At 40.4% G+C, this 25,828-nt stretch overlaps 1 protein-coding gene across 6 annotated transcripts; it reads left to right on the plus strand.

Annotated features, from left to right (window-relative positions):
- The first annotated feature begins 1,246 nt into the window (after positions 1-1,246).
- LOC116049315 (sperm acrosome membrane-associated protein 6) lies at positions 1,247-25,497 on the plus strand. 6 transcript variants are annotated; one of them, XM_031298851.2, is made up of 12 exons: positions 1,247-1,707; positions 17,918-17,956; positions 18,055-18,121; positions 19,285-19,330; positions 22,377-22,463; positions 22,664-22,735; positions 22,997-23,020; positions 23,104-23,181; positions 23,681-23,784; positions 24,411-24,567; positions 25,052-25,235; positions 25,375-25,497. In XM_031298851.2, exons 5-12 carry the CDS (start codon positions 22,430-22,432, stop codon positions 25,481-25,483), a joined length of 762 nt encoding a protein of 253 aa, XP_031154711.1. In that variant the 5' UTR covers positions 1,247-1,707; positions 17,918-17,956; positions 18,055-18,121; positions 19,285-19,330; positions 22,377-22,429; the 3' UTR covers positions 25,484-25,497. The 6 variants fall into 6 exon arrangements, with proteins under 6 accessions (XP_031154711.1, XP_031154710.1, XP_031154715.1 ...); XM_031298850.2 differs by lacking the exon at positions 18,055-18,121; XM_031298854.2 differs by lacking the exons at positions 1,247-1,707; positions 17,918-17,956 and having other exon boundaries at positions 17,965-18,121.
- The last annotated feature ends 331 nt before the right edge of the window (positions 25,498-25,828 follow it).

Genomic DNA, 25,828 nt, shown 5'->3' on the forward strand with positions numbered 1-25,828 from the left:
GTTGAGCTATTCTTTGCCTTCTGTTTGTCTTTTAGGGTGCTCCTTTATTTTTCCTTTGTTTAGCTTAATCTCCAGTTACATGAGACTTTAATGTAAGACGTGTTAACCTATTGTACAAACTCTGGCACTGCATACGTAAATGCTCAGGGGCTGCTTGTATAACATAGAACTATTTAACATATGCAAGTCTGTGCTGTGAGAGGCGTCGGGTGGTTCGGTTTACTGCGCGCCCCCGCTGGCCTGCGATCGAATCCTGCCAGAGCTCCTGAATCCCCTCTTTCTCCCCCTCTGCTGTCTCAACAATTAAATCAGTCAAGGTGAGTGTACTGCCAACTCTCTCTCTTTCTATAAAAAAATAGATAAAAGCATAAGCTGGTATGATAGTCCGCTTTATGACCCACAGCACAAACTAGTTGTCTTATTACAAAACATTTCACCTGTATGTCAGCAGTTTCCATGGAGATTTTGTGCAGATTTGTAAGGCTCTGCTTAATGGTCGGACCTTAACATTGAACTTTCCCGATTGAACGCTTTCAGGATGTTGCAAACACATAAGCATACTTTCTACCGCAAATTAATATTTCAACGGCAGTCTATTGTTACCTCTCCTACAAACACATAGACATCCCTTTAATATTGATACAGTCCTCGATAGTAACAAGAAAACTTGTGCTTATGTTGTAAATCTTGTGTATTTCTTGAACTGATTTCCAAGCCTTGAACAACCGTTTACAAACCTTTCCCCTCCCCCATCTGCATTTCTCTCTCTGCCCCTTTTTGCCCCTCTGTCCTCTCTCTCTCTCTCTCTCTCTCTCTCTCTCTCTCTCTCTCTCTCTCTCTCTCTCCTCTCTCCTCTCTCCTTTCTCTCCCCCTGCAAGCTGTGTCTCTTTCCTGTGTGCTGGGGGGCCAGCGAAGGGGAAGTACGCAGAGAAAGAAAAGCACTCTGAGTTCAAGTGCACAAGCCTAAAGACACAGCTGGCTTCAACAAAGGGAAATTAACAAGGGGAAAACAGTCGTGGAAAGGCAGAATAATGAACTATTGGCAAGACGTTTGTGTACACAGAGACAGTATAGGGATCATTTTACACAGAAAAATGGGGGGGGGGTGGGTTAGAAAAAAAATGTGAACAGGAAAACGGAGAAAAAATGTCTCCTCCCCTTTTCCTCTCTCCACGTATAGTCCTCCTATTCCCTCCCTCCCACCTTCCTTTCTTTCAATCTCTGTCCCTCCCTCTCTCCTCTCTCTCACACACACACACACACACACACACACACACACACACACACACACACACACAGAAACACACACAATGACTGATGCCTTCTCCCTCCTTCTCTTGCATTTTCTCACCTCTCTCTGCACCACTGAGACTTTTGTGTGTTTGTCCTCCCTGTATAGCACACGGTGGAACCGGTTCTGCACAGCTCCAGCACAACGTCGTGACGAAAAGTACTAATATTGTACTTTTCCTCACGGCGTTGATATCCTTTGTCCACAAGGCATGTTTCCCTTCAAAGTCCAGAGCGTTGAGGGGTGAAGAGAAATGGTGTCTAAGGGAGGGGAGATGAGGCAATGGCAGATAAAATGCGACAAGACTGGAGTGAAATAGAGATGCAAGTCAAGAGGGAAATCACTAACTCCAGAGTGAGGAAGAGGGGACGGAGAGGAGGAATCAAGTTGGAATCGTGAAAGAAACGTGGGAAAAGGTAAAAAAAAAAGGGCTGACCTATGCAGCATAAGCTTTAATTCTCTTACATTGTGTTATATCCATCTAGAGCTGTTATTTAGAAAGAAAAGTAATGGCGTACACATTATTTCTGTCTTTTCTTGTTTTTTGTTATCTCCTGCTATGGTTTCTGTTGGTTTGTGTACATAAAGTCATTTTCCTTCCTCCCACTCTCGCTGAAACATTTTCCCCATCTCCACGCTTCTCCCATAACTCAGCCATGCCTTTATCTCCTGTATTTGCTTGACAGGATAGGTATATTTGTTGAAAGCGCTCTAAAAGACTCAGGGCCCAGTTGCCCTCAGTTGTGAGGACGAAGGGGAAGGAAGAACGGGGTCGGGGCACTCACTTTTGTGCCATTATTGTGTGTCGATCACTGTCTTTGTAGGTATGTACAGAGTATTCTGTTAGAGAGTGAATGTTTTCTGCCTAGCTTCAGCTTAGTTTCAGCTGAATGAAAACTGTTAAGATGACAAAGTATTTTAATTATTTGGTCATCATCCTCTCTACTCTGGAACTGATACGTCCCACCCACTACTTCCCCTTACTGTTTGTTGTCTCAGTATGTGTCCCTCAACTGAATCTCTCACTACGTCCACTAACACTTAACTTAGCTCTCTGAATACCTTTTATGCTTTGTGCCCATGCAGCTCTCACGTCATCCTCGCCGTCCTGTTTGTTCTCAGTTCTGCCTCCATTGTTTAATATCGACAAGTTACTGTTGTCCCCTAAATGTGCGCTCGCTTGAGGCCTTTTGATATATTCTCAGTCAATCGATGCTCTTAACAAGCCTTTTCCATCTCCATGGAGGCCTGATATGAGCTCTTAGTCTCTGTACCCGTGACTGCATGCAAACAAACTCACAAAGACACCCCAATTATATCTCTGCCAGGGTGCGCCATTTAGCAGAGGGCAGAAATTGTTTCCCTGGTCGGTGGATCAGAGGGTGACTGCGGGATGATGGTAGTCTTGGTGATGGTAGTTGTGATAGTTGCGTCTGAATGCGGGTTTAACTCGAAATCTAATACTAGGTCCAAAGTCTCAGATTATCTTGATGATTTGTGGCTGTTTTGCATCCACTGATGGGGTTAAGCAAAGGCCAGCTAGCACAGAAGGACAGTGAAACGTATATTTGTTATATTTTAGTTTTTTGGTTGAACTAGTTAAAAAAAAAAAATAATTATTTCAGATGTTATGATAGTATCCATGGTCAAATACAAATATTCTTAGTTGCTCATTGGACTTAACATGGAGTCTTAAAGTTGAAATGGCTAATGAAATCACTTTCACCAGTTAAATTCAAGTACACCATCAACTCCTTATTCATTTCTGATGCTATTCAGGAGTAGTCATTCCTCCTCAGTCTCCATGGGGAGAAATATTTACAGTAGCAAATAAAGTGCAAGTAAAGTAATTAAAACGCAAAAGGTATACATTTTATTGTCAAGACTGTTTGGCCAAATGAAACAAATAGAACAGATGACATTGACTTAATAGGTGATATTGTGATGGTGCGTGCATTTTGCTCAATGAGCTCAATGTTGCACTTCAGCCTGCACGACTAAAAGTGTATTCACTACAGTTATGTATCCAGTTCAGCAGATTAGAGTCTGTCTGTCTCCTGTGGCCCAAATACAGATGACAGCTGACAGATTTTCTTTTGGTATCAAACTACTTTAATAAAAAAACTTCTACAAATGTTTAATTTTTTTTGCTGTTTAATTAATCGCAAACTATTTATATAATCGGTTTGAAAATTCTGTGATTCCAGATTCATAAATAAGAATATTTTCTAGTTTCTTCACTCTTCTATGACAGTAAACTTAATATCTTTGATCTGTGGCTAAAACAAGACATTTGAGGACATCATCTTGGGCTTTGGAAAACACTGATCGATATTTTTCACCCATTTACTGACTTTTTATAAACCAAACAACTAATCGATTTATCGAAAAAGTAATCAACAGATTAATCGACGATGAAAATAATCGTTAGTTGCAGCCCTATTGTCTAGGAGATAGCCCGCTGATAGTTTGCATGTGATTATTTGGATATTGTCTTATGCTAATGACAAATGCCTTGAAAGGAACTTAAAATTTAAGGTCAAATGTAATACGCCACCTATTTAAATTGGTGGGTTGTGAACATTTCATGAATCAAATATTAAACGTCTTTCTTTTAATTAATTATTCACAAATTGAAAAAAGAATAAGAAACATTTTATTGAATGAAGGCCATTGATTGCTCTTGTGGCATTAAGACAATCTATCATATCATAACACTTAAAGTATGAGTATTCGAGGCATCTCCAAAGCACAGCTTTTCTATAACAATACTCAATACTTTGGCCGAAATAATGGATTACCCTGGCTTTTTGTACCGACAATGAATGCATTGGTTATTTAAAACCTCTTCAACCCGAGGCCACCACTTACTGATCCCAGCATATCTAAACTTTAGAGTGCGGAGGAAGCCATTAATGTGTTTCACTTTATAAAACATAACTCGGCCTTTGCTATCAATTATGTAGCTCTGGTGTGAAAGAGACGGGAAAAGGACCACACACACCAGGCAGCAGGGTCTGGCGTGAAGAGAAAGCGCTGCACCATGTGGCCGCTGTGGATGTACTAACGCTCTCTCACGGTCTGAGTGAGAGCTATTCCCCCCAGACTCAGTGTTCCAGTTGCATCAGTGTTTGTCGGCCTTCTCTAGGACATGGGGGCTGAAACGGGGCTGAAGCTGAGAGAGCTCCATCTGGATATCCATAGGGCTTTTCTACTACTAGTGCTGATAATGTCTCTCTCTGTCGCACATAGCACAATGTTTTGCCAGTTTAAATCTCTGACTGATGTATAGTTCTTGTATTTTGTTCCAGTTGCAGGAGGTGCATGTTGATTTGTCAGTTGCTTGGCGATGTTGCTGATAGTGTGAAATAATTATTTACTGCCGATGATTTTATCTCTGAGGTATAGAAAATACTTTTTACTCCACTACATTATCTGACAGCTGTAGTTACTAATTACTTAAAGCACATCTGATTATCTTGTAACATTATGCATTGCTTTAGATTAAACTACTTAATGGTACATAAAATACTTAAAATTAGCTCCACCTGGACCAATTACATTAACACGTTCCTTCATTGTTTATACATGAACAAAAATAATCCAATATTATAAAATAAACAAACAAAAGGGCCATTCTGCATAACAAGGCATTTTACTTTTGATACATAGATTAGAAAATAGGATATTTTGTCACAAATACTTCCATAATATCTTGTAACAGCGTATTTTTAAAGTGAGGTATTGCAACTTTTACTAAAGTAGAAGATCTAAATACTTCTTCCACTACTAAAGAATAGTGTCTTCATGCTGTTATTTTACACACCTATGCTTGATATATATCTCACTATGTACTTCACACAGCACTGGGAGATTATTTGAAGTAGAGCTACCTAGCTGACATATTGGTCAGTATTAGCGTATCACAGATATATTGGTATCAGCGTATATGTCAGCCAATTAGTAACACGAAGGTGCAATACAGAAATATGTCACCATTTCACAGGTTATCCACCAGTGATTACTGACAAGTTCAAGTTAATTGAGTTAAACTACAAAATGTCCTGCTTGATCATCACATATCTTTTGTCACAATCCTTAACAAATGAGTGATGCTCAAAAAACAAAAAAAAATATCTGTTTAAGTTCTGAGTTTTATGTGACAAAATTAGCAGAAATATCATTTATTAAACTTAAAACTTTCAGTATTGGTATTGGCCTGACATCCAGTATCAGAGCATCAAGGTGGCCTCGGAGCTAAGACATACCACATAAACTGCTGTGTCCCCAGTTCAAATTCTTGTCTGCATGTGACACATTATTAATTAAAGGCCAAAATACTCTACAAAAGTAATATAAAAAAATAATTAATAATTAATATAATTCATTATCAGTTGAGCGGTAAACAAAACGGTTTTACACTGAAATTCGAATGGTTGACATTCAAAAGTCCTTAAATTTTTCCCAGATCACATACTTCTATATAATTTCTCACAGCTAGACATTGAATATTTGTATAAATGCAGTGTAAGAATCTCTTCCAGTGACTGAGTTGATATCAGTGAATAGTTTCCTCATGGAGGCCCCAGGTGGCTGCCTCGTGCATTCAGATGGAGGCAGAGGTGGTGAGGTGGGGGTTAATATTTGCAGGCTGTAGGAATGTGTTTGGAGTCAGCAGTCAGAATTCCTCAGTTCTGCATTAGTAGGTCTCAGCGTTGCCTCTTACTTCGCCAAACCATCTCCTTCCCCTCTTCCCTCATGTCTGTCTCTTCCGTCTCCCTCTACATTTGATCTCCATCTTTATCGCACGTTCCTTCCTTCTTTCTCACCTTTTTCTTCTGTGTTCTGTCTCAAAGTTTTGATCCTCACCATCTCTCCTCTCAGGCTCTTTAGATGTCTCACAGACATCTAAAGAGCCTCAGGAGTTGGGGGTTGAGTAAAAAGCGAGAGATAGTGAAACTGTGTGAGTGTAATGATTCTGGCACAGCTCTCTGCTGCTGCACTGTGTCCTCTTCAGCACGTCAGTCATGTATGTTTTATGGGGCAGGTTCCTGAGGAATGGGCTTTGTTGATGTCATCAGGCATTGTCTATTCATAACTTCTCATGAGGTAGTTCAACTGTGGACCAGGAAATAGTCACCACCCACCCATACAATCGCACTTCGTCTTCAGTGTCATATCAGATGTTGAGATTTTCACTTAGCTGTCTCGATCAGGTAAAACCAGGACAAGAATCACAGAGACAGGAAATCCATCCTTGTCAAGATTTGTTTTTGAAATATGTCTCAAGGCAAAGCCTAAGTAAAATTGACATCTCAATTTAAGCTGATACAGCTAGTCTTAAAGGGATAGTTCAACATTTTGGGAAGTACACATAATTTGCTTTCTTTACGAATGAGCGGATCGATACCACTCTCATATCTGTCAGTTAAGTATAACATTATAGCCAGCAGCCGGTTAGCTTAGCTTAGCAAAAAGACTATAAATGTGGAAACTGCTAACCTGGCTCTGTCTGAAACTAATAAAATATGCCTATCAGCACATTTTTTTACTAATTAAACAAATATGTGTTAATTAGTGAACTTTATGCGTTGGTAGATAAATTATCATATTTGGTATACGGACAGGAGAGTGGTGTTGATCTTTGAGTTGTGGACTGTTTCTCAGACAAATAATTTTTTGCCATTTTTAAAGCTAAAACAATTACAAAAACTAATTAACTAACTGAATAAGAAATGCAAATAATCTTAGCTAACTAACCCTAACCTGCTGTATCCCTAAAAAGTATATAAGTTCAAGTGGTTGAAAGTGTCACAACTTCTTCTCTGACAACATATTGATGGCATTCACAAGGCTTTCCATTATGCTTTGCAGTGATACACATGCTCTGCAGTGGCGCTGAAAGTGTCAGCTGCCCGCGTCACACAGCGACACCCTCGAGTGTGCCAACTCTCTGGTGCCAGACAGAGAGGAGGAGAGGTGGGTATGGTGTAAAGAAAGAGGGGAAAAGAAAGATGAAGGCGTAAAGAAACAGGCAGTCTGCGACGTAGAGACAAGTGGGTGAAAAATCCAGTGCCAAAGCATCTGAGGGAGGAGGGAACGCTATAATGCTGAAGCGATGGGAGGACAAAAAAAGAAAGGAGGAGGAATCATTTGTGTATGTCTGTCTGCTCAGTGAATCATTAGAAAATGAACCTCAGGGTTCAGGCCACCAACAGTCACCTTGACAGCTCCTAAGCAATACAAATTCAGCTGGTTGAAGTGATGTCATATAAACATTATACATCAGTATATAAGATATCACAGCAAACAAACCGCTACAAGTCAAATATTCCGAAGTCAGTAGTGGAAGTAAAACCTGTAGTTACCGGCTGTTCTTTGGTCATTGTGGGTCGTCAGGGTCGCATCTGTAAGATGAAAGGAGAGACTGCGGCTGGTTGCTTCCACAGTGGGATGGAAAGGTCAGGAAGTGGCCCCAGCACAAACACCAGACTCATTGTTCAAGTTCAAGGTAACACTGAATGGGGGTTTCATTCAGTTAGCTTGGCCCTCCGTCCTCTGACAAGTAGCTGTTTTTAAAAGGTTCGTAATTAGAGGAAAATACTGCCTGTGGCAATGTCTGACGTTGGTGTCATGCTGTTATAATTGAAAACTAATTATGTCAGTTTTATTTATTTAATTGGGGGTTTTGGTGTGGATTGGGCAGAGCATTGCTGAGACTGTTTGATTTAAAAGAATTAGCTGCAAAGTATCGATTCAAATATTGTGTGTGTATGTGCTTACACGTGGCCAGTCCTCAGGTGTGTCCACTCGTTGCCCTCTCAGACAATGAACAAGGTCACAGCCAGAGGGTCAGGTGTCAGGGAAGCATTTCCCCTCCTCCACCTCAAGCAGCCTCGCTCCCTCTCTCCCTCTCTGTTGTGTCTGTTCAGTCGTCAGCTCCTCATTAACTCCTCACAGGGGATTTCCTGTTCGACTCCCTGTTCCTGTTCAAACTGGAACAACATATTAGCTCTTTTTACAAAACATGAATAATTAAATCTTTCACGGTTGTTGCGCTGAATATGCAAACTAACTACCTAAAAGTTGTAAGTACACACACTGGGAATGAAAAAGGTAGTCGCTGCACGACTAAACCGGCTGCAGTCCTAAACCTTAGTGAAGTCTAGGACTGTAATTGATGACTTTGTGCTCTCACACACACACACACACACACACACACACACACACACACACACACACACACACACACAAACGCATTATTCAGAGTCTGACTCACCCCCTTTAACAGAAAGTCAATATCAACACAGGAATGATTAATCAGACCCTCTGTGGCCCCTCCCTCTCTACTCACCACCTTCCACTCTCTCTTTTCAAACCCCCTCACCCTCTCTCAGCGTAGTATTGATCTGAATGCATTTACTTCCCATTTATCCGTTAAAGCCCCTCCCCCATCATGCAAACACTGCCACTGCATCGAGCGGTCACAAAGAACCTTTTACACAGGAGTGTCTTCCGTCCACACAAACGATACACATTGGCAAGCGCATGCACGTGCAGCAACAGCAAATGCACATTAGCATGTGCGCCATCTGATACTCTGATAGGCACCACTCTTAACTGCATTGCACAGGGAGATTTGGCTTGATTATTCTGGAGTGCAAAATAGGAGGGTTGTTATCAGTGCAGGTGCATTATGTATATATATATATATGTGTGTGTGTGTGTGTGTGTGTGTGTGTGTGTGTGTGTGTGTATATATGTACACACATTAGCCTAAACACAAGGCAGCATTCTCAAAGGTTTAACTGACACATTGGACCCCCCTGCTTTTCCCCTTACCATTCTGGTTGGTGGCACACAGGTTACCATGACACCAGACTGTTTTGTCTGCCCTTTGACCTCTTTGAGGGGTGCTGTGGTCAATCAGGCATTACATGTGAGGGGCAAATAGAAGGGAGGAGAGGGAGGGGGGAATGCATTTCCTCTGTAAAAAATGAGGTCCAAAAGGTTCCTCTATACATCCGCTTTGTACAGAGCAGGAGGTGGGGAGCCTCCGAGAGGCTCGCAGTGAAACAAAGACACGTGCACATACAGACATGGCAGCGCTCTGCAAGGGTAAATGAACTAGGCTGGAGCTCCCAGGGGGTGGGGAGTTATTATGCTCATTGTGCAGTGGGCCAGCTAAAGCTGTTTGGCTGCTTCTTTTGAAGTTATATTTATCAAACCGGAGCAGGAGGCTTAGCTCTCGAAGCTGGTGCATTGCTTTGTCCACACTGCAGAACGCATGTGTGCATTGAGATTGCTTTTAGATATCAAGATTTAAACACCCTCATCCTTATGTATTCAATGATGAACCCTGCTCTGCTTTGGTGGATACCTTACTTAGATCCTTTACATTCCTTATAACTAAAAACCGACATCAACATGTGTGTGTGTGTGTTTTAAAGATGAAAAGATTAAAATGAAACGCTGTATATTATTTTCCGGTTTAAAATGATTCCCTAAGTGGCCATGCACGTTATATTTTGGAGCTGTTCTTTCTCTTCAGCTCACCAGTAAGTCGGTAGCTTTTCATGGCCTTGTCTGGTGATACTTCAGCTGTTCCAGAAGCTGAACCTGTGACCTCTTGGTTAAACAGTCTTTCTATTCACGAGGCCAGCTTGTACCCTTCTAACCTCTGTGTGTGTTTCAGTAGGCCTCCGCTTCATGTCTGAGGAACACCTGGTGCACTTTGACAAGGCAGTGATCTCAAGGTAACAATATTTCTATATATCACTTATCCATCTATCTACTAATTTTCATTATCCATTTCCATTTATCTTTTCGCTTAACCCTCAATCGTTCAATCCGTCTGTTCTTCCTGAATCCTGGGTTCAGTATTCTGCATGGCTATCCCTTAACTGTAAACTTAAATTAAATGTAAACTTTTCAATGCACAGGGGAAATAATGGCTCAGACAATAATTGAATGCGTTTTTGAATGGATCTATTTGTCACATGTGCGCATACATACTGTAAACACACACACACACACACACACACACACACACACACACTCTAGCACCTGTTAGTCACATGTACAATGCATAAACACATGCAGAGTCTGCTTTATTTATTATATTGTATCCCTTTGTTTAAATGTTTCAACATAATTAGTTTCAGCTAGATGGTCTATACATTATATACATACATATCTGTTGCATTTTTTTCTTCCTGCAACCATGTTTATCTGTGTTGTCCCTGTTTGGTATACACACAAATGGAATATTGGGAGATAATTCAACGATTTAAACCTTTGGCTGTGTCAGAATGCCATGAGGGGAAAAATCCACTAAAACAAATCCTGCACTGACAGAATCTGAACATATACAATAGTAGCTCAGTGTCCTTGCTCACAAAACGTATTTGTTATCTCAATTTACTTTTTGAAAGGCTGTAAGACAAAGGACTAGGCCAGCAAAAATGCAAACACACGTATACATTTGTTGACTTTTTTAATTGAATTAGAATTAGTTGAATTTAAGCCCTCGAGCATAATAGATTGGGATAACTAAAATGAGCTTGAGGCCTTTTTAAGTGGAGTATTTGTCCTTGAATGATTTGGCAAGAAAGGGTTTCACAAGGTAATTAAAAGTTATGTAATCATGATTGTCCAAAATTTCAATAATGCTTGCTCAGTTAGTTTAATACAAAATAATTATCAAGATACCGTGATGCTCTGACCAAATGCTAAGATCCCAATCTAATTTCTGACTTATTTAAAATGAGATTTTACAAAATAGAATGATTTATTTTTTAAGCCACAACCACATTTCAAAGTAGGATGTCATTGCTTCTGAGCTGCTTTATGTGGCATAAGAGGCCAACCCGTTTGTTCTCACCAGATACCACCATTACACACAAACACCTACACAAACATACACACACAAACACTGCTTTAAAACTTAAGATATATTCTTCCATCATGCATTTGATTGGAAACTTTGAAAGGGTGGAGCTACGAAATGCACACCAATCCCAGCATATGTAGATTGGCAGCTGTGCCATAGCAACAGTTTGGCTAGTTGCCAGGGTGTTGGGGTTGCCAGGCAAAGGGTTCCCATGGCAACATTCATTTTGCCATCTTGTTATGTGAAGCTGGCGTCAGCCAAAGCAGATTAGTGTAGGATGGAGCATTGCTCTCACCTGGGGAAAAACACATGCATATTTCAGCAGATCAAAGTGTTACCCTCTAAGATTACAAACGTGCAACATTACGGCGATGATACCCTCATTCAGAGATGTTGTATTCCAATGAAAGGCAATGACAAAGGTGATACACAGGTATTCGATATAGAAACTGGGCAGCTTTGACACGTGTTGAAAATCAGCTGGTACTTTACATTCAACCTTGAGAATAATTTTGATTGCATGCTGTATAAAAGCATTGAAGGCAAAATTATCTTGTTGTGCTGACCAATGAATCTGTGAATTTTTTACTTGCCTGTTAAAGACTATAACCATTAAGTAATATCCCAATGTGTGTGTCGCTGTATGTGAATAATGATGAGTATGAGATATAACTTTGAGAGGGATTTAAAACTTGAACTGAAATGCCCCATTTATGAATCACCCCAAATGTTTGTCATGGTGGAGTAGTCCTTTGCTGTTTAGACACTCAGACAGGCCTGCTTAAGGATGGAGTGAGCAAGAGAGAGAGGATAGCTGACATTGGCACAATTACACTGCATTTCTGCACGATATGACTATGAAAATATTGCAGACGAATATAAAGTAGAGTCTGTGGGCATGAAAAAACACTGGCCAGCATGTGTAGATAGAGGAGGCAGGAGGGGGGTGAAGACAGGGTGGTTAAAAGGGTAAGAGGCTGGAAATGGGGACCCATGAGGGCTGGAGCAGAGAAAAGGTTGAGTGAGTATAGAGGAGGAGAGGAGAGGGGGGGGGCACTTTGGAATAGGAAAGTGAAAGACTGGGAGCAGCAGACGGAGAACAATTAGGACCCTAAACACATACCAAAAAAGAGGGAAGGAGAAAATGGGGAAACAAATTCCCCTGGCAACATTTTTACAGTTACAGCAGCATGTTGCCTGATAGGCCAAAAGGTTGTCAGCTATCTAGTTTCTTCCTCTTTGTCTCTTTTCTCATGGACTGTGCACAGTTCAACACAAGGTCTGAAGAAAGATAGGTGCGGCCTATAATCTGAACTCCTGTATCGTAATGTGTCTTTGTTGGAAGATGGATTCCTTAAATCCCACATGCCAAGCAGCGTTTTCATGCAGAGACTGCAGCGCTCCCACATACTGCTCTCTTTTGTCAGTGTTGCAGACTCAGAAGATGTTTAAAGTACACATTTGCAATTCTAAAATCACCTTTATGTTGATAGCACTTGTTAATATATATATTTATTTTTGTTAAGGGTCTGCTGAAAATCTTTGGCATTTACATAGCATATCATCTTGCCCCAGTTACATCTGTATCTGTGCTCAGGGTAACGTAACACTCCTGGCTTGTAGCTGTTGGAATGTAGCATTGTGCCAGCAAACATGGTACTGTAGCGTGCAACAGTTACGATTCCTACAGAGAGAGGATCCGCAGATTGAAAGAAGTTTTAGTTTTTTTCACTTGGCGTGATGTGAAGGAAATTCCATTTTGGCTGTGGAGCAGAAGTCAGATTTAGATATCACAGCTGACAGCATACGTGATGTCAGTGTTACAGCAAATGGCATTTCACTCCCATGAAAACCTGTCATCTATTAAGTAGAATCAGACAGCTGATGTGGATGGAATGCTGCAGTGTGTGTGATTGTGTGGATGTATTAGACACAATAATAGCTGCTGATTTTTAAATGTTTAGGAGGGATGTCATGGTGTATAACATCCTGTATATTATAATGGTAGGACAGCATTGAACGAACAGAGCACAGATGGGAAGTAGAATAGAGAAGGGAGTGGAGTGAGTTTGCACAGTCACCAGTAGAGGGCAACAACTCCTAAAAAATGAATGAAAATACTATGAATGAACGAAGGAAATTAATCCTTTGTAGTACTCACATCTACATGAGAGGCTTAGATGTGTGGAAATGGATTTCCATAGGTCTGTTCCACTGTTGTACAATTTTCAGACCAGCAGTTTTGACAAAGACACAACTTGTGTCCCATGTTTTGTTCCATTCAGTCATACACCTTCTTACAGTACATTTGATTATGTCAGCTGCCTCATGTTTGTCCTCCACCGGCATCTATCTACATAAACACGATTGAGACTCTCTACATAACTTACCTCCAGGCCTTTGTGCAGCCGGAGCTCCATCCCTGTTGCATCATGGCATTTGCAGCACTCAGTGATCAGTGGTCATGAGTGCAGATTTGCTACCCTTTTCAAGTTGTAGAACCGTAACATGCATCTCTTCAGGCAAAATCAATCAAACTCTTTTCCACCAAAGTGATCAACAAAAGTCCAATTTATCCATAACCACATACGCAAATGTGATATTTTGTTATGTCTAAAAATCTACATTTATTTGCTCAGAATAAAAAGTAATTATTTAGCACAAAAAAACATGCACAAAAGAAAATTAAAGGTGTAAATCCCTTTTTTTTAAGTCTATGTCTCAATCTCAAAACTCGCTAAATGATTTAGTGAGGACGTTAACAATTTGATTATATTGCTCACACAGCAAAGAAGTGAGGCATGAGGTAATCGGCTGACGGATAGACAGGAGCCAGACAGGTGTGTACGTAGAGTATGTTCACAGACACATTCGTCCTGCTGGTGAAGATCTTGTGGAGAGCAGCTCTACAGTCTGTGCTTTGCAGTGTGAGGTAGTTGGTTGTATGGTTTTGCATAATAAACAGCACGGAGATAACTGTACAACCTTCTAGCTTTCCCTGCGGAGTCACTCCTTGCCACGTCTAATGTACCACCAGCAGAGAGGTAAGTATGTTGTTACTCCGCCAGAGGATCTCCTACTGGTTAATGACACGACTCGTCCTTTTCCACTGCGACAATGTCTAGCCTCTCTTTGGGCAAAGTCCTCATGTAGTCCTTCTAACTTACCCATGAGCTTGTCTGTCATTTTGTGTGCAATATTTGCAGCAAGTGGACGTGTTTGTCAGGAAGACCACCTGCTGTTTGACAGGCAATCAGTAGTTCCTACTGCAGCAAAAAGAGAGGATGCTGAACCTCCATTTTTTTTGGTCCTACTTTGAGGTCACATAAAGGACTGTACAGAAACTATTAGTGTGGGGAGGGGGGCATAATTTAATGTTTAATTTTTCTTTTTCTTTGGACCCTTCCTTTTTCTGGGAATAACTGCAATTGTATTTTTTTTTATCTCTTGACATTCCCATTTTTCGAGGAAAGGGATGCTAAAAAAAAATATGCACCAAATTACTGCACCCTGTCTGTGCTTGGCAGTAATTGGTGAGCTCTATGTGCAGTATTACTGTATGTTACAACAGGTAGAGGAGCCTGATTATGTACTTTAACACACATGCTACTATTACTGTACTTCCATGTTACCACTTTGTGCAGTTGTTCATCCACGCCAGCACACACTATCACAAACATTTTTCCAGTTTCATTACCCCCCAATCCCTCCTCCTCCCTTTCCCTTAGTTTGTCAGACTGGTGGTTGAGACAGCAGCCATCTGCAGTGCGTTATAGCCAGCTCTCCTCCCTTTATGGAAGGGGGGGCATATATTAGAAATGTGCTGATTCTGCACTGTCAATCGAAGTGTTCTTTATCATCCACCCCACAACGCTGCTCTCCTGCCAAAAGAGACGGCTGAACGTCTGACAGTTGTAAGGTGTGTGGGGATGGACAATGTATATGGGAGGAATCTGCCCTGCCTCATCCTCTCCCTGTCTTTCCCTCTGATATATCAATGTGGTAAAGATAGTTTATACCAGTGACCGGTTATACTTGGCTCATTTTCCAGCGTGGCAGATGCTGCACACTGTGCATATGTGTCAGCAGATTTTTATACGAGCATGTTCTCATATAATCCACATGCACATATGTTGCTCTACATGTCTTCCAAGGTTGAAATCAAGATTAAAACACCACAACCTCTCCCATTATATACATTATAGCTTCCTTGAAGCACACTACTAATTCCTACATCACTCTTTAAAGCACGCTTTACCCTTTCTTGACTTTGTGCACATACATTTCTATATAAAACAGGTGTGATGAGTGTGCTGCCAAAAACGATGCCGTCTCCCATCTCTCGGGATTATAACTGAGAACTAGAGCATCCTAAAACAGACAAGGCAGACACCATCCCAGACTGATGATGTCATCCCTGTGAAGCACTCCCAGTGCTTTGTCTCTCAGTGGCACTGCAGAGTGCAGTCGCACATACACATATACACACCTGTCTGTGACATTCGGTGCATTTGTCACTAAGGTTCGGACACAGTTCATGCCAGAGAGAGCTGCTTTTTCTTGGGTTTTTAAGTCAAATTGGCATCCAGATAGCCACTGTCTCAGAAAGCCGTGCTTTAATGTAGTATTTTGGCAATAGGACAGACAGAGGAGAGAGACTCCTGCACTCTATAATCTAGTCACCAGAATCTAAGTTTTGTAAATGTACAGGAATTTGTCTTGATGACATTAATGCAGGATCAGATAGGATATTTGTGCTGCGCAAGCACATATTGCACAGAAGCTTACATTGAGTGCAAAGGGGACAGTGCAGAACACGTATCACAGCAGATACTGTTAACACATTCAGCATGTTGTTTCTATGTAAATTTAGGTGGCATGGCATTACAGTATGATTGCGGCTACGGAGGAGGATGTGAAGAGTCCTGTAGTGTATTGGAGCTGTGAATAGGACAGAATAGGATCAAAGCAGAAAATAAATTCAGCTGTACTGTGTCAAGAACCTGCTGCTATTTTGACTGACTAGTCTATAGGCAATGTGGGTACATCATGAATTTTCATGAGGAATTATGAATGCATAGTGTACTGTTTTTATTCTAACCTACATTTCTAAAAGGTTGGATGCTCATCTTGCATATTTATGATACAGAAGCCTCATCTGAAAGCCTTTTTGAAAGAAGGTGAAGATGAGTTAGTCTCAATCGATTCCCATTATATGTTATTTGTCAGTTTTTGCTTTTCAGTAAGAGCTTTTAAAATTCTCACTAAATGCCACTAGAGATCGATGTGCTTACTTGTCACTATTTTTCTCAATTCTATACCTTGAAATTTGTTAGCGAGGGTGTTAACTAGTGACCCGTTTTTTTCAGAGGCCTCAGTCGATGCTTACTCCTTTAGGCCAAAAACAATGTCTTTTCTTTGTCAGTTCACCCTTATTTGCCCTAAATGTGTGGCACATTGGTGATATTCTCTGTTGTACAACACGGTCAGAACGCTTTAGGACCATTAATGATGCTTACACATCAAGTGTAGTGTTTATGCTCCATCTCGCTGAACAGACGGCCAATCAGTGGGTCTAAATTAGATTTACTTTCATATTTGAATTTCCCTCAGGGCCATATGATTCTGTTATCCAACGAACACAACTGCAACTCTCTGTCCTCTCGGCGAGTAGCACAAATATTAGAATCAAACTGCCTTGAGACGTGAACTGACTGAGCAACCGAACAGGGATATTAAATGTATAAAAAATGATTGGAGGATTAAAAATATTACACAACATTAAATATGCAGAGCTGTTTCAATTTCTTTGTTTATGCATGCAACAAACAACAAAGCATGGACGTGCATGCAGGTTTTATGTCCTCAGTGTTTCATGGTGTTTAAACAGCCTCCATTGGAATCAGTTTGGTTGTACTGAACAGCAAACTGCACATTGTCCACCTCTGATGTAAAGCTGTATAATCAAGACTCATACTCAAATTGGCAAAGCTTTCCGCGATGGGTTTACTTAGTGCGTTTAATGTCACTCCGGCTGTAATTTACAGTTGTGTTGGAGCAACATCATAAATCCTTTAATCAATTTGATGATGGTATAATTGCTGTACACATAGGAGGAGGCAGTAATGTCAGGCTCTCAGGTTCATGAGACTCCAGGGCTTTATATTTTCTCTCCATTCTCATGCTATTAGAGATTCTGACCCCTCCCCCTCCATCCCCACTTTCTGCTAGCCTCTCCACCACCCTACCTCCCTCCCCCCACCATCTCCCTTTCTCTCTCTCTCTCTCTCTCTCTCTCTCTCTCTCACACACACACACACACTGTTCCTCTCTTTTGTAGACACACATGCAAACACATGCATGCACTCATTGCATTCTTATTCACTCTCTCTTTCCATCTCTCACACGTTCACAGACACATACACGTAGCTCAAAGACTGGAGTGTGTGTTGGTGGGGGGGGAGGTTTACTGGGCTAGTAGAGATGTGAGGCTTGAAAAACGTGAGAGGAAAAAGGGGGAGATGGAAGGATGACGACTAGAGAGTGTAAAAGAGGGAGAGAGGTACAGTGAAAGCAAAGGGAGACGACTAGAGACCATAAATGCAGCACGGAGGTTAAATGAGTGTGTTAGTGTGTCGTCTGTTGGATAGCATGTGCACCGGGAGGTTTGATGTATAAACGTGCATGTGAAGCAACCTTTTTTACTCTCTCCTTTATTTTCTTCTTGTTTGCAGTTCTTTTCGTTTGTGACGGCAGCCCTGCGGAGACAAAAGGTAAGCAGCTGTATAGATGTTGGAGAACAGAATAATAGAATCAATACTATTGTCTGTAATGTACCTGCCGCTGGGCTTGCTGTCTGGCCCCGACATAGACCATCAGAGAGAGACAGAGGAAACACAGACTCACTCTGACTGGGAAAGAAAAGAAGAGACTGTAAGGTGATTTTTCTTTTTTACATATATATATATATATATTCTTTTTTTAATTGCAAGTTTATTTTTTTATGTAGAACTAACGTGCTGTTTTATCTGAAACTTTTTCATCACTAATTCTTTACATCCTTTTCTTTGACAGTAATAGAAACAATCATGTTTTGCTGTGTTTGTATGCATGTGTGCACTCTTCTAACAGTATTTGTAGTATGAATGTGATATCCTGTCCTTGTTTGCACATGCTGAAAAGCCTTTCAATTAGTGTCCAGACTGCATGTTGTGGACAGGTCATGTCTACGTTTCACGTTTGATTCACACCTTGTTTTAATTTTCATTTTTACTTAACACATAATTTGTAAATCTCAGTCTGAAATTTACCTCACTATAATGACTATTTTTTTACATCTGACAGATATATGAGTGAAATTAGTGACTGTCAATGAATTTAAATGTTATGACTGTACAAAGTGCATTTACACCTGCTGCAATTATCATGAATGTGTTCAACACAAATTTCCATTTCTGTTGTGCTATGTGATTCGGCATGATTAATTAACAGTTTTGTTTTATTGATAACGACATACTGTATTTTAAACAAACCTAAAAAGCAACCAGACAAACCACCGCAGACAAATCCATAATTCATTTCTAGGTGAAGTTATGACAAATGTGTGCTATTCCCTCTGGTCTGAGCCGGCTGCCATGTCTGTCACATGCAACATTAACTGAGACGATCTGAAAAACCCACCTCTTATTCCAGAAATCTTTGAGGCCTGTAGCTCATGAAGTCAACCTGTACTGTAGGTAATACATAATGTGCATCAATGCAGTTCAGTTTGATGCAGGACATGACGCAGGCACCTTGCACCTTTTATTCACATTCAAAGATAGGTATTTTACGCGACTGAAAACACAACATTTTATGAGTCATAAAATGTACAAATTTCCCTTTTACACAACATATGAACATATTCAGTCTTCCCCAGTCGGCATGTGTCATTCTGTCTGTCTACCAGTGGGTGGCATTGGCTTCTACTATTTCTACGCAATTAATTTTCTTTGTTTCATCACTACAATATAAAGAAAGTTTTACATTGATATGTTTGGGTTTATAAAAAAAATTACAGTTGGATATTGTTGTCTAAAGTGTAATTTTTCTTCATTTACAGGTGGCTTTATGTCTTATATGCCCTCCCTCTTATTTCATCTTAACTGGTAAGTCAGAGGACAGATCCTGTCTTGCTCTTAATATTGGACTAATAAAACATAGTGTGACATATTAAGTCCGGCATTTGGACTGTAATTCCTGTTAATTTGTCGAGACTGTAACTCCATGTAAATTGTCTTTACAGGGCGTTGTGAAGAATTAAACCTCAGAAAGAACTAAAGATAAATATCCCTTTTTATGACACAAGTTACGTTTTAGGCAAATATTCTGCTATTTGTGTGTTATACATAGATTAAAGGGAAATTATTAAGAACTAAAATGTCCTTTTCTTTAACAGTGTTATGTTCCCAACTATAATTCCACTACTAACGTTTTTTTTTTACATATTAAGTTGACTTTTTTTAAGTCCTCTCACCTCACTGAGCTCAGCAAATCTATTAGACACTGTAATTTGTCAGTGATAGCTTAATAAATCATGTTCAAAATACCCGATATTTAACGACAGTTGAAAATTCTCCTAAATTAATTGTCTCCACAATGTGCTCAACTGCTGCAATGCTGAGATAATTGGTGTGAAAAATGTTACTTTGTTGCTGCACTGCAAGGCAAAAGATTAGTGTGGATGAAATAAAGACAAATATGTCATGATTATGTTTTAATTGATCTGATCAGTTTGCTTGTGATCTGCAGCAAACCAGGAGACCGGTGGGTGCCGCAGAATCCAAATGTCAGATGAGGTCATGTCTTTGTCTCGGTGTAGCGACTCTGCAGTTCTTTCTTTTTATACGCTTCATCTCCGCAATGCTTTTTTTGTACTTTAAATTGCTCCGTATTTAAACCCTCCTTGTGTGTTTTTAAATTTCTCAGTATGCCCCTCTGTCCCTGAGACCCTTAACCTGTGAGGTCAAAGCAGGTCACAGGTGAGGTCCTCGGGAACAGGGCTGCATTCAGTTTCAACGCCCTTCAAAAAATGAGTATTTTGTAAAAAAAAAAAAAAAAAAGATTACGCAATGAACCTTTTTCTCCCCGTAAAGTCATCTGTTTTAATGTTTCCTTTGGTTTTCTCACCGTTCTCTCAAACCGTTTAAAACACAAGAAAACTCTCAGATGATACAATGTCTCGTTTTCTTCTGTCTCCGGCTTTGTTTTTCTTCAGTATGTGGACTGTTTCAGTATTTGTTTACCTGTCGTGATCAAGAAGAAGACCCCTCCTCCTGCAGCACAGACACTCTCAGGGGGCCAACCCTATTGGCTGGCTTTGTGTTATAGCCCTCAATGGGGGCCAGTAGGAAGACAGCCGAGGGTTGTGACCCCGTCATTTATGTCACCTTCAAAAATCTTATTGGTGCATCATGTGCATGTTTTGTACTTTGTGCTTTGTACTGGAAAAGTTGCTCTAGTTTTTACCTCTCTATATTAATAAAATATGGCAACAAAAAAAGCTCATTTTAATGTGTGAAGTTATTAAATAAATTCTGTCTGACACCCAAAAAACCTCCACAGGGTGTTATATTTGTAATCTCACAGTTTTCCTTTTAATTTTCACCACTTATCCTTTGCTAGACGGAGCCAAATGGCCCAGTTTTTACACAAAGCACCAGTTCTTAAAAAAATATAATTGATCTTGTGAAGATTATTTCCTTAGAAATCCCTAGAAATTGTATAAAGATGTGAACGAGCAGATATGTTTTTATAAATGATAAGCAGAGTCTGTCTTGTCGCAGCACATGCTCCGTACAAACAGACAATTAAGTGCACTCAAACACAGACGTGTATTTGGGATTTTCCACGTCCGACCGTCTGACTAGCTATCTGACTTTGGCAGTCCTGGAGCAGACTCTTGCCTGATATTGATTGGCTTGTCTGTGTGGAGACAGATGAATGCATTAGTACCCAGCTCACCCTGCCACTGGAAATATATTAAGTTCATGTATTAGGCACCCTGTCTGGTTGCCATGGAGATGCACTGGGAGTGAGGGACCAGGGAGGAGAGGGGGTGGGGGGATGAAGAAGATGGGAGACAAGCGAAGGAGACAGGATGTGATGAGGCAGTCGACTTGATCTGTAGTCCTGTTCCCTCTTCCTCCTCCTCTGCCTCTGTCTGTCACTTATGTGTCCTCTCTGGCACCTGCAATCCTTTTTGTTCCACCTCGCTTCATTTCCTTTTTATCTCACACTATTTCACTACATTTTAAAAATGTCTAAACTCCAACAGAAATATGCACTTTCCTTGCCGAATATTCTATTGGTATTCCTTTTGTTCATTTTTCATTTTGGCTATCACTCGCCATCGCCACAACACCTTTCAGACTTTTACTCTTTGTATATTTGTCTTGGGTTTTCTTGCCAACACGTTTTCTACTTTGACTCCCTCTTCATCTGCCCCTCTCCCCCCAACCGCCGCCTCCCTCCTTGGCTCACTCCATCTCAGTGCTCTGCAGTAAAACTGGTGCATTGAGGCAGCAGGAAATGGGGACCAGAGACAATAGAATGGAGGGAAGTATAGAGGGGAGTCTGTGATGTGATGCTCTCCTCTCAAACCCAAGCATGTTGAGGAAACATGAGCAGGACCCTTTCAAAATCTTATTTTTAATTTCATGTGGGATATGCACATACAATTTATATTCAAAGCTTTAATTTCTCATTCTTCTCCTTATATATATATAAAATCTTGGAATTTTCAGGTGTGGTCACTATGAGCTCAGGATTTGAATAAAAACATACAGAAACCTTTGTTTGAGTTTAAAGCTCATGCTGCAAAATGTGCACATCGGTTTTGTGCCTCATGTGTGTTAGTTTGCTGTTTAGGACCTCTCTAAGCTGCTATCAGTGCTTTGTTGATATACAAGACAGTCTTCGCCTGTGTTGGGGTTACAGTTTGACTAAACCCAATATTAGAAATGTGGACGCCTGCTTCAGGAAGCTGGACCGCATATTTAACAACAATGGAAGAGTAATTGAGGCTGGCAGAGTGGGTGCGGGAAACAATTTTTTCTATAATGTTTTATCATTTTTCTTCAGGCAAACAAAAAAAAATTACATATATAGTAGGAACGTTGGTTTATACTTGTGTGATATGTGTCCCTCTTCCAGGTGAAGGCTATGATAAACGACTGAAAGAACTTTTGGATGCAGAGATCCTGCCCATGGCGAAAGAGTTTGACAAAAAGCTAAATGATGGTATGAACACCTGCTCTGATAAACACACACAACTGCACAAGTAAATGAGTGTTTAGGGCGTCAGAATTATTAAGCAAGGTCAGAAACGAAGGGGAGTTAGAAATGAGAGATTTCAAAATTATGCCCTAAAGCACACAATTCACCAGGATGTGTCGAGCCAAATATTTCTGTCTTCCTCCTCCTCCTCCTCCATCCATCAGAAACCGTGTATGAGGAAAGGTTGCAGACAGCAGCAGACAATTTCATCGCAGCTGCCTCCAAACTGCCTAGAGGTGAGACATGGTCTCTTCCCTTTTTCCTTCATCTTCTCATCTATAGTAAGGGCCATATTAGGTCATTACAGCTCCCTCTGATCTCTGTACTATCTCTGTAATAAGCTACTTACATTATTACAGCCTTTCAAATACTGTGGAGAATAAAAGAAGCAGTCAGGTTGAACTGACTCATAATTCTGGATGTTGGCACTGAATCAACTCATCTGATCAAAATATAATTTAGTAATACAAGTTAACTACCTTATTTTGTTTTTACAGTATCTGGATGCTTCCCTCCATGTGGTTAGTGTCTTTTTTTGTCTCTTCAATATCTTCATTTCTGTCATTAGAAACATATCGTGGAATTCCTTTCATGCACCCATCAGGTTTTCAGAGTGCAGGTGCAGTATACAACTGTATTACCTGCCAGTATGATTCCTGTGAATTCCCGCTCGACTGTCCAGGTGAGTATTAATAATCCAACACATTGGATCAGTGATCAGAGGCCTACTGTTGCATAACAATTTTCAAAGGTGCACTAATCCAGACTTGACACATCCTTACATAACTATATTCTTACCTTCATATGCACTCACTCTTGATCCTTGAAATGCTCTTAGCAGAAAGTCGATTTAAAAAAAAAAAAAACCAAGGCAAGGTTTTATTTTCACACATTATATATTTTGCACAGAGCCCCCAAGGTACTCTTTAAGTCCTTGGCTTCTTTATGCAAGGTGACAGTTGACTCCCACACACGATGGTATTCCTATCAACCCTGTACAGCACAGCCACTGTTTAGCATATCATCACTTTTACTCCACTCCGCAGAGACTGGGTTTAAGTATTATCATTAAGGAGGGCTCAGACTTCAAGAGCTGCCCCTCTGTGAATGTTATCTGTGTGTGTGTGCATATGTGTGTGTGTCTCACTGTGTGCACGTGGGTGGCTATACGTTTGTGTTAGTTAAAGAAATTAAAGCAATGGAGAACAGCAGGAGCCAAATGTGGTGTGAAGTGCCATTTCACTTACCAGACGATATGGAGGTGATCTGGAGGTTTGCAGAAGAGGTACGCTTGGCATATGGGGAACCATTCATTGTCATTGAAATACCTTTAAAGGAATAGTTCAACTTTTTGAGAAGTTGTTGAGAAAGTTTTGTCTTTCTTTCCGAGAGTTAGATGAGAAGATTGATGTTTGTCTGTTAAATATGTAGCTGGGTGGTATGAAGACAGTTAGCTTAGCTTAGCATCTGGAAGCAAGAGGAAACCGCTAGCCTGGCTCTGTCCTGAGGTAAAATAAAGTGTGAACATGCTGGGGTTGTGACAATAGACTGTGAAGATGGACGACATGTCTCCCCTTCCTCCCACCAGTTTTGTAGTACTCAAGACCGGTCTTGGTCTTAATTAGTGATCTTTAGAGGTGCTGGTAGGTGGATTTTGTTACCTTTAGAAAAGTAACGCTGTGCTGTGCTAAGCTAAGCTAACTGGCTGCTGGATGTAACCTCATATTTAATGTACAGATATCAGATTGGTATAAATCTTCTTATCCAACATTCGGCAAGAAAGTGAATAATTGGATTCAATTTCTTTAACACAAATGCTTTAGTCATATTGAATCTGTCTTTTGCATCTGTGCAGATTAGCATAAATAAATCCTGCCTCTACAGCATTTGTACGAATTTACCCCTGGACAGGTGGAAACCCAGCAGGTGGATCAGTTTAAAGAAGTGACTGCGGGGGTGGACAGGCTTTATTCCATCCCTTCAACCAGCTTGCATCATCAGGGCACCTACCAGTGTGAGATCTACTCAGGCCAACGCTCCATTGTCAGGCTATACTACTATCTCACAGGTAACAAGATACACCACTTTTAGGAGAAAAAATGGGAAATTGTGATTGAAACCAGAAGACAAAACAACACCTTCACACTAAAGGATAGAATATGCTTAGAAGATACAGATGCAGTATTTTATTTACTGGAGTAAATATACTAAATAGTTTGGCTTCTTCAGTTGTGTTTGAAGGATTGTGGAAAGCTCTATGCAAATTTCCTACATATATTTTTATAATGTAAAATTTAATTTAATTTGCATTATTAGATGGAATGCCTTGTGTTAAAAATGATGCAACAGATGAATATTTACTTAAAATATTGGGAATAACTTTGGAGGAAAAGGGGCGGTCCAAGTATAAATAAATGGAAAGAGCACGGAATAAGATTCACTCATTACACATTCATTTTTAATTTGTACTCTCTTTTTCTTCACCATTATCTTTTGTCTTTTGTGAGTTGAAATTCTCCAATGTATTCTTTCTATCCATCTCTCTCTCTAAGTGACCCCCCAGGTTGTGGCAGGACACACAGAGCTGCAGGAGATATTCGACCTGTCTCTGCTCCCAGGAGGGCAGTTACTCCCTGCGTCTGGTGGGCCCCCCCGCCCCCACCTCCTCCTCCCCTCGCCACTGCTTCTCACCGCCTGTTTAACTGCTTTGCTTCTGCTGCTGTTCCTCTCCCTAGGGTAAAACAAATCTATCATTTGTACAATGTGAGACGTAAACATCAAAGAAACTTATAAATGCACATCTTTCCTGTGAAGTCGAGATACACACAGCTAAGGCATATTAGTTGATATCCTCCTTTTTCTTTATCTATTGTAGAGCTCTTTATTGGTCATCAAAACCAGAGAAAACAAGTCATGCTGAACAAGAAGATGGAGATGAAGATCTGGGATTTTTGAAAGGTGGGAAGATACATGTCGTGCAATAAAGGCATTTCATCAATCCTCTGGTCGTTACGTCATAGCTTACAGAAAGCCTGTGTGTGACTCCTTCCACCACTAGAGGGCAGGATACACAGCTCTATCAGCAGTGCCCAGTCTACAGCATGTCCACAGTGATGTAGAATAACTAACTAGGTTTACTCACTTACTTTGCTTACTGTAAGTCTACCATTTTAAAGTACTTAAGGTAATATTGTCCTTTTTACACCTCTACATTTATTTTACAGCTATACTTACTTTTCATATTTAGATTTGAAATGCAAAACATTAAAATGAGGTTATATGATATTTGTGATTAAATTGCCAACAGTATGTTATCAATAGTTAAAATT

This window comes from Sander lucioperca, chromosome 10 (assembly GCF_008315115.2).
Source record: "Sander lucioperca isolate FBNREF2018 chromosome 10, SLUC_FBN_1.2, whole genome shotgun sequence".
In the NCBI taxonomy this organism is placed as follows: Eukaryota; Metazoa; Chordata; class Actinopteri; order Perciformes; family Percidae; genus Sander; species Sander lucioperca.